Source organism: Rhinoraja longicauda, chromosome 2, assembly GCF_053455715.1.
Source record: "Rhinoraja longicauda isolate Sanriku21f chromosome 2, sRhiLon1.1, whole genome shotgun sequence".
NCBI lineage: Eukaryota > Metazoa > Chordata > Chondrichthyes > Rajiformes > Arhynchobatidae > Rhinoraja > Rhinoraja longicauda.
Window position 1 is genome coordinate 3,366,656 of NC_135954.1, and position 13,543 is coordinate 3,380,198.

Consider the following 13,543-nt stretch of genomic DNA (forward strand, 5'->3'; position numbering starts at 1 on the left):
GAGACATAAAGCAGAGACAGACCCTCACCAAGTACAGGTTAAGTGACCACCATTTGGCAGTTGAAAAAGGAAGACAGAAGAGATCTTGGCAACCAAGAGAAAATAGAATATGCGGTCACTGCTTGTCAGATGAGGTTGAAACAGAGATGCACTTCCTCTTAAAATGTAAAAAATTCGATAAAATAAGAAAAATATATCTAAAAAACTCAGTCTGGTGATCCAGATTTTGAAGAACTAGACGATATATCAAAATTAAGAATAATCCTTGGCGAAGGAAATACGGCACATCTTGGCGCACAATACGTAACAGCATGCCACAACCTGAGAGACAGTGAATGACCAACATGTACACATACACACATACACAAATTGACACTAAGGAAATTAATATCGACCTGGTAAACTTGCTACCTTGCTGTACAGTTTACAACTGAAGAGAAAGATACCCTGTCACATGTCAGGGGAGAGAGAGGGAGCCCATGTCACATGTGAGGGGGAAAGAGAGAGCGAGCCCCCGTCACATGTGAAGAGAGAGAGCTCTTGACACGTGTGATGGGAAGAGAGCCCCTGTCACGTGTGGGGGAAGAGAGAACGCGCGTCGGTGTCACGTGTGTGGGGAGAGCCCCTGTCACATGTGGGGAGAGCGAGCGAGCGCCGGTGTCACGTTTGGGGGGAAAGAGAGCGCGAGCGCCGGTGTCACGTGCGGGGGGGGGTTGACGTGCGGCGTTGCCGTGGTGATGAGTGTGTGGGGCCCGGAGCCTGTGTGAGCGGCGGCGGAGAGGGACCGGGGGGGGGGGGGCCGTCTCTCTGTCCAACATGGTGAGGCCCGGAGCGGGACGATGCTGCCCCTCTGCCGCGGCTCGTCGCCTTGGTCAGTCCTTACTGACCTGGTGCCGAGGGGGGAGAGTGAGGGGGGAGTGAGGGGGGGAGTGAGGGGGGAGAGTGAGGGGGGAGAGAGGGGGGAGAGTGAGGGGGGAGTGAGGGGGGAGTGAGGGGGGAGAGTGAGGGGGGAGAGAGGGGGGGGGTGGAGAGAGTGAGGGGGGGGAGTGAGGGGGAGGAGTGAGGGGGGAGAGTGAGGGGAGAGTGAGGGGGAGAGTGAGGGGGGAGTGAGGGGGAGAGTGAGGGGGGAGTGAGGGGGGAGAGTGAGGGGAGAGTGAGGGGGAGAGTGAGGGGGGAGTGAGGGGGGAGAGTGAGGGGGGGGGAGTGAGGGGGGAGAGTGAGGGGGGGGGAGTGAGGGGGAGAGTGAGGGGGAGAGTGAGGGGAGGAGTGAGGGGGGAGAGTGAGGGGAGAGTGAGGGGGAGAGTGAGGGGGGAGTGAGGGGGGAGAGTGAGGGGGGAGAGTGAGGGGGGAGAGTGAGGGGGGAGAGTGAGGGGGAGAGTGAGGGGGGGGAGTGAGGGGGGAGAGTGAGGGGGAGAGTGAGGGGGAGAGTGAGGGGAGAGAGTGAGGGGGGGAGTGAGGGGGAGAGTGAGGGGGGAGTGTGAGGGGGGAGAGTGAGGGGGGAGAGTGAGGGGGAGAGTGAGGGGGGGGAGTGAGGGGGGAGAGTGAGGGGGGAGAGTGAGGGGGGGAGTGAGGGGGAGAGTGAGGGGGGAGTGAGGGGGGAGAGTGAGGGGGAGAGTGAGGGGGGGAGTGAGGGGGGAGAGTGAGGGGGAGAGTGAGGGGGGGGAGTGAGGGGGAGAGTGAGGGGAGAGTGTGGGGAGAGTGAGGGGGGAGTGAGGGGGGAGAGTGAGGGGGGGGGAGTGAGGGGGGAGAGTGAGGGGGAGAGTGAGGGGGGAGAGTGAGGGGGGAGAGTGAGGGGGGGAGTGAGGGGAGAGTGAGGGGGAGTGAGGGGGGAGAGTGAGGGGGGGGGAGTGAGGGGGGAGAGTGTGGGGGGAGTGTGAGGGGGGAGAGTGAGGGGGGGGGAGTGAGGGGGGAGAGGGAGGGGGAGTGTGAGGGGGGAGTGTGAGGGGGAGAGTGAGGGGGGGGAGTGAGGGGGTGAGAGGGGGGGAGAGTGAGGGGAGAGTGGAGGGGGAGAGTGAGGGGAGAGAGTGTGGGGGGGAGTGGGTGGGGAGAGTATGGGGGGAGAGTAAGGGGGGAGAGTGAGGGGGGAGTGAGGGGAGAGTGAGGGGGAGAGTGAGGGGAGGAGTGAGGGGGGGAGTGCGGGGGGTGAGTAAGGGGAGAGTAAGGGGGGAGTGTGAGGGGGGAGTGAGAGGGAGAGTGAGGGGGAGTGAGGGGGGAGTGTGAGGGGGAGAGTGGGGGGTGGAGAGAGTGAGGGGGAGAGTGAGGGGAGGAGTGTGGGGGGTGTGGGGGGGTGTTAGGGGGGAGAGTGAGGGGGGAGTGTGTGGGTGAGGTGAGGGGGAGTGTAGGGGGAGAGTGAGGGGAGGAGTGAGGGGGGGGGGTGGGGGGGGAGTAAGGGGGAGAGTAAGGGGGGAGAGTGAGGGGGGAGTGAGAGGGAGAGTGAGGGGGGAGTGTGAGGGGGGGGAGTGAGGGGTGGGTGTGAGGGGGGGAGAGTAAGGGGGGAGAGTGAGAGGGAGAGTGAGGGGGGGAGTGTGAGGGGGAGAGTGAGGGGAGGAGTGAGGGGGGGAGTGCGGGGGGGAGAGTGAGGGGGGGAGTGCGGGGGGGAGAGTGAGGGGGGGAGTGAGGGGGGGAGAATGAGGGGGGGGAGTGAGGGGGAGGGGTGTGAGGGGAGAGAGTGAGGGGGGGAGAATGAGGGGGGGGAGTGAGGGGGAGGGGTGTGAGGGGAGAGAGTGAGGGGAGAGAGTGAGGGGGGGAGTGAGGGGGAGAATGAGGGAGAGTGAGGGGAGTGAGTGAGGGGAGAGAGTGAGGGGGAGAGAGTGAGGGGAGAGAGTGAGGGGGGGGGGAGAGAGTGAGGGGAGAGAGTGAGGGGGGAGAGAGTGAGGGGAGAGAGTGAGGGGGGAGTGAGGGGAGAGAGTGAGGGGAGGAGTGAGGGGAGGAGTGAGGGGAGGGGTGTGAGGGGAGAGAGTGAGGTGGAGGGTGAGGGGAGGGTGAGGGGGGTGAGGGGAGGGGATGAGTGGAGAGAGTGAGGGGGGAGTGAGGGGAAAGAGTGAGGGGAGTGAGTGAGGGGGGGAGTGAGGGGAGAGAGTGAGGGTGGGGAGAGTGAGGAGGAGAGAGTGTGGGTGAGAGGAGTGGGGAGGGGTGTGAGGGGAGGGGTGTGAGGGGAGAGAGTGAGGTGGGAGGGTGAGGGGAGGGGTGAGGGGGAGGGGGAGTGAGGGGGGGAGAGTGAGGGGGGAGTGGAGAGAGTGAGGGGAGAGTGAGGGGAGGAGTGAGGGGGAGGGGTGTGAGGGGAGAGAGTGAGGGGAGAGTGAGGGGGGATGAGTGGGAGGGGAGTGAGGGGAGAGAGTGAGGGGGGAGTGAGGGGAAAGAGTGAGGGGAGTGAGTGAGGGGGGGGAGTGAGGGGGGGAGTGAGGGGAGAGAGTGAGGGTGGGGAGGAGTGTGGAGGAGAGAGTGAGGGGAGAGAGTGAGGGGGAGTGAGGGTGGGGAGAGGAGTGAGGGGGAGAGTGAGGGGAGAGAGTGAGAGGAGAGAGAGAGGAGAGAGTGAGGGGGAGAGTGAGGGGGGAGAGTGAGGGGGGAGTGAGGGTGGGGAGAGAGAGGAGAGAGTGAGGGAGGAGAGAGAGGAGAGAGTGAGGGGGGAGTGAGGGTGGGGAGAGTGAGAGGAGAGAGTGAGGGGAGGGAGAGTGAGAGGAGAGAGTGAGGGGAGAGTGAGGGGTGGGGATTGAGGGTGGGGAGTGAGGGGAGAGAGAGGAGAGAATGAGGGGAGAGTGAGGGGAGAGAGTGAGGGGAGAGTGAGGGTGGGGAGAGTGAGAGGAGAAGGGAGAGTGAGTGGGGAGAGTAAGGGGAGGGGGTGAGGGTGGGGAGAGAGTGAGGGGAGGAGAATGGAAGGGGGAGAGCTAGTTAGGAAGTTTGAGTGGGATGGGGAGAAACTCCCCCTGCCCCAGGGCTAACTCTTCCCTCCCCTCCCAGGGTCTAACTCTTCCCCCCCTGGGCTCTTATATTTCAAATTTCCAAATGTCTCTGATTATCATTGATTGAGTTTCGAAGTCGGCAGGTCATATATGAAGGAACTGCAGATGTGTAGGAGAAAAAAAACTGCAGATGCTGGTTTAAATCGAAGGTGGTCACAAAATGCTGGAGTAACTCAGCGGATCAGGCAGCATCTGTGGAGAACATGGATAGGTGACGTTTCACAGAGTGCTGGAGTAACTCAGCAGGTCAGGCAGCATCTCCGGAGAGAAGGAATGGGTGACGTTTCGGGTCGAGACCCCTCTTCTGAGTTCCTCCAGCTTTCTGTGTCTATCTTTGGCAGGTCCCGTTACAGTTGTATATGTCATTGTTGATGCCTCATCTGGGAGTATTGTATTCAGTTTTGCTCACCATCTTATTGGTAAGATGTTGTCAAGCTGGACAGGGTGCAGAGAAGACTTATGAGGATGTTGCCAGGAATCGAGGAGCCTGAACTCCTAGGGAGAGGTCCTGTCCAGGCAGCTCATTCCATACACCCACCACACCTTTGTGTGTGGAAAAAGTTACTCCTCTGATTCCTATTAAATCTTTCCCCCCTTCACCTTAAACCAACGTCCTCTGGTCCTCGATTCCCCTGCTCTGGGCAAGAGACTTTGTGCATCGAACCTGATCTATTCCTCTCATGATCTTATACAACTCTATAAGATCTCCCCTCATCCTGGATTAGAGTCCCAGCTTGCTCAACCTCTCCCTATAGCTCATGCCCTCGAGTCCTGATCGGCATTTGAGGAAGGGACGTCCTTGCTATTGAGGCAGTGTAGCGTAGGTTCGCCAGGTTAATCCCCGGGATGGCGGGACTGTCGTATGAGGAAAGATTGGAAAGACTGGGCTTGTATTCACTGGAGTTTAGAAGGATGAGAGGGGATCTTATAGAGACGTATAAAATTATAAAAGGACTGGACAAGCTAGATGCAGGAAAAAATTTCCCAATGTTGGGGGAGTCCAGAACCAGGGGCCACACAGTCTAAGAATAAAGGGGAGGCCATTTAAAACCAAAGATACTAGAGGAGCAAGATAGACCGCTCGACCCTAAAAACCGTAGAACGTCACGGCGCCATTTTAGTAGGCAGAAACTTGCAGAAACATTTAAAAAGAAAAATAACAAAAATCTGTGAATTGATAGATATATTCTGCATGTTAATGGTATCATCACACACACTGTTCCCCCAAAACACTGATTACACTGCGAGAGGCAGAGCGAACGGCGGGTTTTGCTTACTAAAATGGCGGACGTTACGTTTTTTTGCGAGCTACACTTCAGTGCAGGCGATTTCAACGGAGTGGTTCATCTTGCTCCTCTAGTATCTCTGTTTAAAACTGAGGTGAGAAGAAACAGAGTTGTGAATTTGTGGAATTCTCTGCCACAGAAGGCAGCGGAGGCCAATTCACTGGATGAATTTAAAAGAGAGTTAGATAGAGCTCTAGGGGCTAGCGGAATCAAGGGATATGGGGAGAAGGCAGGCACGGGTTACTGATTGTGGATGATCAGCCATGATCACAATGAATGGCGGTGCTGGCTCGAAGGGCCAGATGGCCTCCTCCTGCACCTATTTCTATGTTTTTCTATGGGATCGCTGATTTCTCTGGATGGGAAATTTACGGTGTATTTTTCTCTCTCTCAGGCCGAGCTGGGATTAAATGAACACCATCAGAACGCTGTCATCAGCTACATGCGCTTTGCCCGCTCAAAAAGAGCGCTGAGATTGAAGACTGTCGACTCTTGTTTCCAAGATCTGAAGGACAGCAGGTATCATATTTATCAACTACTGATTAAGAGAAATGATTATTCCATATTGTGTCCAACTGCTCGACACGTATTGGAGATTAGAGGTACCACCGAGTCCGCGATGACCAACAATCCCCTACAGATAACCGGTGCAGGAGGAGGCCATTCGGCCCTTCGCGCCAGCACCGCCACTCACTGTGATCATGGCTGAACATTCTCAATCAGTAACCCGTTCCTGCCTTCTCCCCATATAATTTTTAGATTTAGAGATACAGCGCGGAAACAGGCCCTTCGGCCCACCGAGTCCGCGCCGCCCAGCAATCCCCGCACACTAAGACTATCCTACACACACTAGGGACAATTTTTACATTTACCCAGTCAATTAACCTACAATCCTGCACGTCTTTGAAGTGTGGGAGGAAACCGAAGATCTCAGAGAAAACCCACGCAGGTCACGGGGAGAACGTGCAAACTCCGTACAGACGGTGCCCGTAGTCAGGATCGAACCTGAGTCTCCGGCGCTGCATTCGCTGTAAGGCAGCAACTCTACCGCTGCGCCACCGTGCCGCCCTGACTCCGCTATCTTTAAGAGCTCTATCTAGCTCTCTCTCGAAAGCATCCAGAGAATCGGCCTCCACTGTCTTCTGAGGCAGAGAATTCCACTGTTATCTCATTTTAGCATTCATAAGGTCATAAGGAATAGGAATATAATTAGGCCATTCGCCACCTGTGACACCCGTACTAATCAAGGATCTCCCTCTGCCTTTAAAAATATCCACTGATTTCACCTTTGCAGCCTTCTGCGGCTAAGAATTCCACAGATTCACCATCCTCTGACTAAAGAAATTTCTCCTCATCTCCTTCCTGAAAGAACGGCCTTTAATTCCCACCACCCTTCGTGTGCAAAAATTACCCCTCAGATTCTTATTAAATTTTTCCCCCTTCTAAAATTTTAATCATCGACTTAATGCTTTTTTTGGCAGATGTAAGATTAAAACATTTATATATAAAAGTAAAACATGACTTTTCTTGTCTAGTTACCCTGAAACTGTCTTGACAGACAAACAGAATAATTTCCCACTTTTGGGCACTTGCTTTAGGAGGGAGAAGCCCCTATCTCTCTTCCCATTATGAGGACTTAACATGGAACACCAACAGCATATTTTGCCATGCTAGGTTTAGGTTTCCCACAATGTTTTTAGTTTAGAGATACAGCGCGGAAACAGGCCCTTCGGCCCACCGAGTCCGCGCCGCCCAGCGATCCCCGCACATTAACACTATCCTACACACACTAGGGACAATTTTTACATTTACCAAGCCAATTAACCTACAAACCTGTACGTCTTTGGAATGTGGGAGGAAACCGAAGATCTCGGAGAAAACCCACGCAGGTCACGGGGAGAACGTACAAACTCCGTACAGTAGTCGGGATGGAACCCGGTTCTCCGGCGCTGTAAAGCGCTGAAAGGCGGCAACTCTACCGCTGCACCACCGTGTCGCTCCGTCTGTGAGACATTTTCTTCCAGTTTCTTCCCAGCTGTTATCAGGCAACTGAACCATCCCACCACAACCAGAGAGCAGTGCTGAATTACTATCCACCTCATTGGTGAACCTCAGACCATCCTTGATCGGACTTTGCTGGCTTTACCTCGCACTAAACGTTATTCCCTTGTCATGTGTCTGTACACTGCGGACGGCTCGATTGTGATCATGTGTTGTCTTTCCGCTGACTGGTTAGCACGCAACAAAAGCTTTTCACTGTACCTTGGTACACGGGACAATAAACTAAACTGTAAATATAAAATACCCGGATGGTACTTTTATGTTATCAGCGAAAATGGATTTAGTGTACAAGTATTCTTTCAGTTATTTTGCCTTGCTGACTGGTTACATTATAATGCATTCAAGAGAGAGCTAGAAAGAGCTCTTAAGGATAGCGGAGTCAGGGGGTTTGGGGAGAAGGCAGGAACGGGGTACTGATTGAGAATGATCAGCCATGATCACATTGAATGGCGGTGCTGCCTCGAAGGGCCGAATGGCCTCCTCCTGCACCTATTGTCTATTGTCTAATCATGTGTACCAAGGTACACATGGGATATATTAGATTCTATTTTTGAGTTTAGATCAGTGAGATTATTGCCATGCATAAGTATGATTAGCACATGATGCAAAGAGCAGACTACTGACTCTACACCGATCAGCCAAAGCATTATGACCTGATGAGCCAAAACATTATGACCACCTGCCTAATATGCTGTTGGTCCTCCGTGTGCAGCCCCATACGCAGCAGGGTGCGATGCACTGTGTATTGTGACACATTCCTCCCGTGACCACCATTAACATTTCCTGTGACTTGTGCCACAGTCGACCTTCTGCCAGTTCGGACCAGACGGGATAGCCTTCGTTGCCCTCGCGCATCGATGAGCCTTGGGCGCCCAACACCCTGTCTGTCGCCGGTTTGTGGTTTGTCCCTCCTCGGACCACTGTCGGTAGGTACTCACCACTGCTGACCGGGAGCACCCCACAAGCCTTGCCCTTTCAGAGATGCTCTGACCCAGTCGTCTGGCCATAATCTCAATTCCCAATCTCGCTGTACAATGACAATAAAGATATATTGTATTGTATAACAATTTGGCCCTTGTCAAAGTGGCTCAGGTCTTTACTCCTGCCCATTGCTCCTGCATCCAATACGTCCACTTCAAGAACTGACCGTTCACTTGCTGCCTAATATATCCCACCCCTTGACAGGTGCCATTGTAACAAGATAATCAATGTCATTCACTTCGCCTGTCAGTGGTCATAATGTTTTGGCTGCTCGGTGTGTGAGCAACAGTCACCAGGTTTTGGTGCCATTTCCCGTCGGCCACAAAGGCCCGTTGCAGCCGTTGCCTCCGTCCGGATCGTCCTGTGAGCCCTCGTCCCTCTCCCCTCCTGCCCAGCGTCGGCCTTCGTGCGCGGGTTACGCCTCTCGCTGCCGACCCCGGGTGTACGGAAGGTAAGAATCCCCCCCCCCCGGTTGTTTTTACCGGCCCTTCGTCCAGCGTCCGCTGTCGTCGCCGACTCCCTCCCCGGTCTTCGGGGGCGAGCAGGGGCCGGGCTCGGCAGCTTCCCGATCCCAGCTCCGCGGCAGGCGGGACAGGCCGGCCGTCGGGGCACGGCCAAGGCTCACCGGGACGTCTAAGTCTTTACATAATCTTTCACTTAGTGAAATAAAACTCCTGCAAATCAGGTTTATCGTCACGTGCACCGACGAACAGTGAAAAGCTTTGTTTCGTATACTGTCCAAACAGCCCAGATACGCCATACACAGATGCAGTCGGGACAAACGCAAGTACAATAAATAGGTAGCGCAAAGGGGAAGATGCAGAGTGCAGAATATAGTTCTCAGCATCGTAGCGCATCAGTTCCACAGACAAAGTCCAATGTCCGCAATGGGGTAGAGGTGAATCGGACAGTATCCTAGCTTGTGGAAGGACTGTTCAGAAGCCTGATAACAGAGGGGAAGAGGCTGTTCCTGAGTCTGGTGGTGTGTGCTTTCAAGCTTCTGCACCTTCTGCCAGACGGGGGCGGGGAGAAGGAGGAACTAGGTTAACTCGGACCACTGTCGGTAGGAACTCGCCACTGCTGACCGGGAGCACCCCACAAGCCTTGCCGTTTCAGAGATGCTCTGACCCAGTCGTCTGGCCAGAACAATTTGGCCCTTGTCAAAGTCGCTCAGGTCTTTACTCCTGCCCATTTCTCCTGCATCCAACACGTCAACTTCAAGAACTGACTGTTCACTTGCTGCCGAATATATCCCACCCCTTGACAGGTGCCATTGTAACAAGATAATCAATGTCATTCACTTCGCCTGTCAGTGGTCATAATGTTTAGGCCGGTCGGTGTATTGCTCCAGTTACAGGTAAAGTGCAGATGTAAAGAAGAGCAAGGTCTGCAATGAGCCCAACCAAGCGCAGGCTCGGCGATCGCTTCGCTGAACACCTGCGCTCGGTCCGCATTAACCAAACTGATCTCCTGGTGGCCGAGCACTTCAACTCCCCCTCCCATTCCCAGTCTGACCTTTCTGTCATGGGCCTCCTCCAGTGCCATAGTGAAGCCCACTGGAAATTGGAGGAAAAGCACCTCATATTTCCCTTGGGCAGCTTGCAGCCCAGTGGTATGAACATTGACTTCTCCAACTTTAGATAGTTCCTCTGTCCCTCTCTTACCCTCCTCCTTCCCAGATCTCCCTCTATCTTCCTGTCTCCACCTACATCCTTCCTTTGTCCCGCCCCCCTGACATCAGTCTGAAGAAGGGTCTCGACCCGAAACGTCACCCATTCCTTCTCTCCTGAGATGCTGCCTGACCTGCTGAGTTACTCCAGCATTTTGTGAATAAATACCAAGGTCTGCAATGAGGTAGTTTGGAAGATTGGGGCTACACAGCTTATGGCAGGGCTACTCAGAAGCTAGATAACAGCTGGGAAGAAGGTGTTCCTGGATCTGGTGTTACGTGCTTTTGAGCTTCTGCATCTTCCGCCCGATGGGACGGGGGGGGGGGGGGGGGGCAGAGGGAATGACCAGGGTGAAAATGGCCCTTGATTATGTTGGCTGCTTACCCAAGACAGCGTGGAACGTAGATGGAGTCAATAGACAATAGGTGCAGGAGGAGGCCATTCAGCCCTTCGAGCCAGCACCGCCATTCAATGTGATAGACAATAGACAATAGGTGCAGGAGTAGGCCATTCAGCCCTTCGAGCCAGCACCGCCATTCAATGCGATCATGGCTGATCACTCTCAATCAGTACCCCGTTCCTGCCTTCTCCCCATACCCCCTCACTCCGCTATCCTTAAGAGCTCTATCCAGCTCTCTCTTGAAAGCATCCAACGAACTGGCCTCCACTGCCTTCTGAGGCAGAGAATTCCACACCTTCACCACTCTCTGACTGAAAAAGTTCTTCCTCATCTCCGTTCTAAATGGCCTACCCCTTATTCTTAAACTGTGGCCCCTTGTTCTGGACTCCCCCAACATTGGGAACATGTTTCCTGCCTCTAATAGACAATAGACAATAGACAATGTGTCCAATTCCCTAATTATCTTATATGTTTCAATAAGATCCCCCCTCATCCTTCTAAATTCCAGTGTAGACAAGCCTAATTGCTCCAGCCTTTCAACATACGACAGTCCCGCCATTCCGGGAATTAACCTAGTGAACCTACGCTGCACGCCCTCAATAGCAAGAATATCCTTCCTCAAATTTGGAGACCAAAACTGCACACAGTACTCCAGGTGCGGTCTCACCAGGGCCCGGTACAACTGTAGAAGGACCTCTTTGCTCCTATACTCAACTCCTCTTGTTATGAAGGCCAACATTCCATTGGCTTTCTTCACTGCCTGCTGTACCTGCATGCTTCTTTTCAGTGACTGATGCACTAGGACACCCAGATCGCGTTGAACATCCCCTCTTCCTAACTTGACACCATTCAGATAATAATCTGCCTTTCTATTCTTACTTCCAAAGTGAATAACCTCACACTTATCTACATTAAACTGCATCTGCCATGTATCCGCCCATTCACACAACCTGTCCAAGTCACCCTGCAGCCTTATTGCACCTTCCTCACAATTCACATTACCCCCCAGCTTAGTATCATCTGCAAATTTGCTAATGGTACTTTTAATCCCTTCATCTAAGTCATTAATGTATATCGTAAATAGCTGGGGTCCCAGCACCGAACCTTGCGGTACCCCACTGGTCACTGCCTGCCATTCCGAAAGGGACCCATTTATCCCCACTCTTTGCTTTCTGTCTGTCAACCAATGATCACGGCTGATCATTCTCAATCAGTACCCCGTTCCTGCCTTCTCCCCATACTCCCTGACTCCACTATCCTTAAGGGCTCTATCTAGCTCTCTCTTGAATGCATTCAGAGAATTGGCCTCCACTGCCTTCTGAGGCAGAGAATTCCACAGATTCACAACTCTCTGACTGAAAAAGTTTTTCCTCATCTCAGTTCTAAATGGCCTACCCCTTATTCTTAAACTGTGGCCCCTTGTTCTGGACTCCCCCAACATTGGGAACATGTTTCCTGCCTCTAACATGTCCAACCCCTTAATAATCTTATACGTTTCGATAAGATCTCCTCTCATCCTTCTAAATTCCAGTGTCAATGGTGGGGAGTCTGGCCTGTGTGATGGACTGGGCTACATCCACAACTCTTTGCAATATCTCATGGTCTTGGGCAGAGCTGTTCTCAAACCAAGCTGTGATGCATCCCAATACCATGGCACATCTGCAGAAGTTGGATGCTTTCTGTGGTCATTGAGTGATATGGTGTCGAAACAGGCCCAACTTGCCCACACCGGCCAACAATGTCCCATCTACACCAGTCCCACCTGCCTGCGCTTGGTCCATAACCCTCCAGACCTGTCCTATCCATGTACCTGTCCAACTGTTTCTTAAACAATGGGATAGTCCCAGCACCAACTACCTCCTCTGGCAGCTTGTTCCATACACCCACCACACTTTACGTGAAAACGTTACGCCTCAGATTCCTATTAAATCTTTCTCCCTTCACTGTAAACCTATGTCCTCTGGTCCTCGATTCCCCTACTCTGGGCAAAAGACTACCCGATCTATTCCTCCCATGAGATCCTCTGTAAGATCGCCCCTCATCCCCCTGCGTCCCAAGGAATAGAGTCCCAGCCACCTCAACATCTCCCTGTAGCTCAGACCCAGGAGTGCAGGAAACGTCCTCGTAAATCTCTGAACCCTCTCCAGCTTGACAACATCTATGGTACATCTGTGGAAGTTGGCAAGAGTCGTTGGGGCTTCCTTCCCCCGAAGGACGTGGTGGCATTGGTGTGCTTTCTTGGCCGAAGCTTCAACATAGAAACATAGAAAATAGATGCAGGAGGAGGCCATTTGGCCGTTTGAGCCTGTACGCACCGCCCTTCATTGTGATCATGGCTGATCATCCACAATCAGTAACCCCGTGCCTGCCTACAGGTACAGTGTACAAGTACAAGATTAAGGAAATAACGTTTAGTGCAAAGATAAAGTCCCAGTACAATAGTTGATTTGAGTTAGACTGATTTCATTTGCCTTTCATTACGGTGTCCGGGCCGACCAGTGATCCTCGCACACTAACACCGTGAACATGTCCTCCCCGTAACCCCTGACACCCGCACTAATCTCTGCTGTGTCCACTCCAGGCTGACTGAAGACACGTTCACGGTGGATGAAGTGACGGACATTCTGGACGGGCTGAAGGTGGTCGTTCACAGTGAGGTGGAGTCGGAGCTCATCAACACCACCTACACTAACGTGCTGTTCCTGCGCCAGTTGTTCTGCCAGGCGGAGAAATGGTACTTGAAGCTACAGACCGACATCTCCGATCTGGAAAACAGGTGAGGCCTTTCAAGTTTAGGAAATGAAATTCAGTTTAGAGATACAGCACAGAAACAGGCTCTCTGGCCCACCGAGTCCACGCCGACCAGCGATCCCCGCTAGGATCGCCAACTGTCCCGTATTAGCCGGGACATCCCGTATTTTGGGCTAAATTGGTTTATTAAATTGAAACCTAGAGTGTCAGGTCCTAAACTGCCGGGGCCTACAGCATCCGGGCCTGCAGCGCCCCCCAGGCCTAATACAGTAAACCGACACTCTAGGTTACCGACATTTTAGCTCCGGACAGTGTAGGCCTGGGCGCCGCCTAGCGGAGGTTGCCTAGCAACCCGCCTCCTGGCCCGGGCGGCCACCATTGGTGGAGCGGGAGCAGGTGGGTGAGGTCAAGTGGGGCGTGGGGCGGTGACGTCAC

At 53.7% G+C, this 13,543-nt stretch overlaps 1 protein-coding gene across 2 annotated transcripts in view; it reads left to right on the forward strand.

The window, feature by feature from the left end:
- Positions 1 to 779: 779 nt before the first annotated feature.
- Positions 780 to 13,543, forward strand: part of lztfl1 (leucine zipper transcription factor-like 1) — a 38,135-nt gene continuing 25,371 nt past the window's right edge. For both annotated transcript variants that reach the window (XM_078426634.1, XM_078426642.1), the window contains exons 1-3: positions 780 to 819; positions 5,640 to 5,764; positions 12,939 to 13,133. In XM_078426634.1, the coding sequence (XP_078282760.1) occupies positions 817 to 819; positions 5,640 to 5,764; positions 12,939 to 13,133 (323 nt within the window). In that variant the 5' untranslated portion in view covers positions 780 to 816. The remainder of the gene's footprint in view (positions 820 to 5,639; positions 5,765 to 12,938; positions 13,134 to 13,543) is intronic.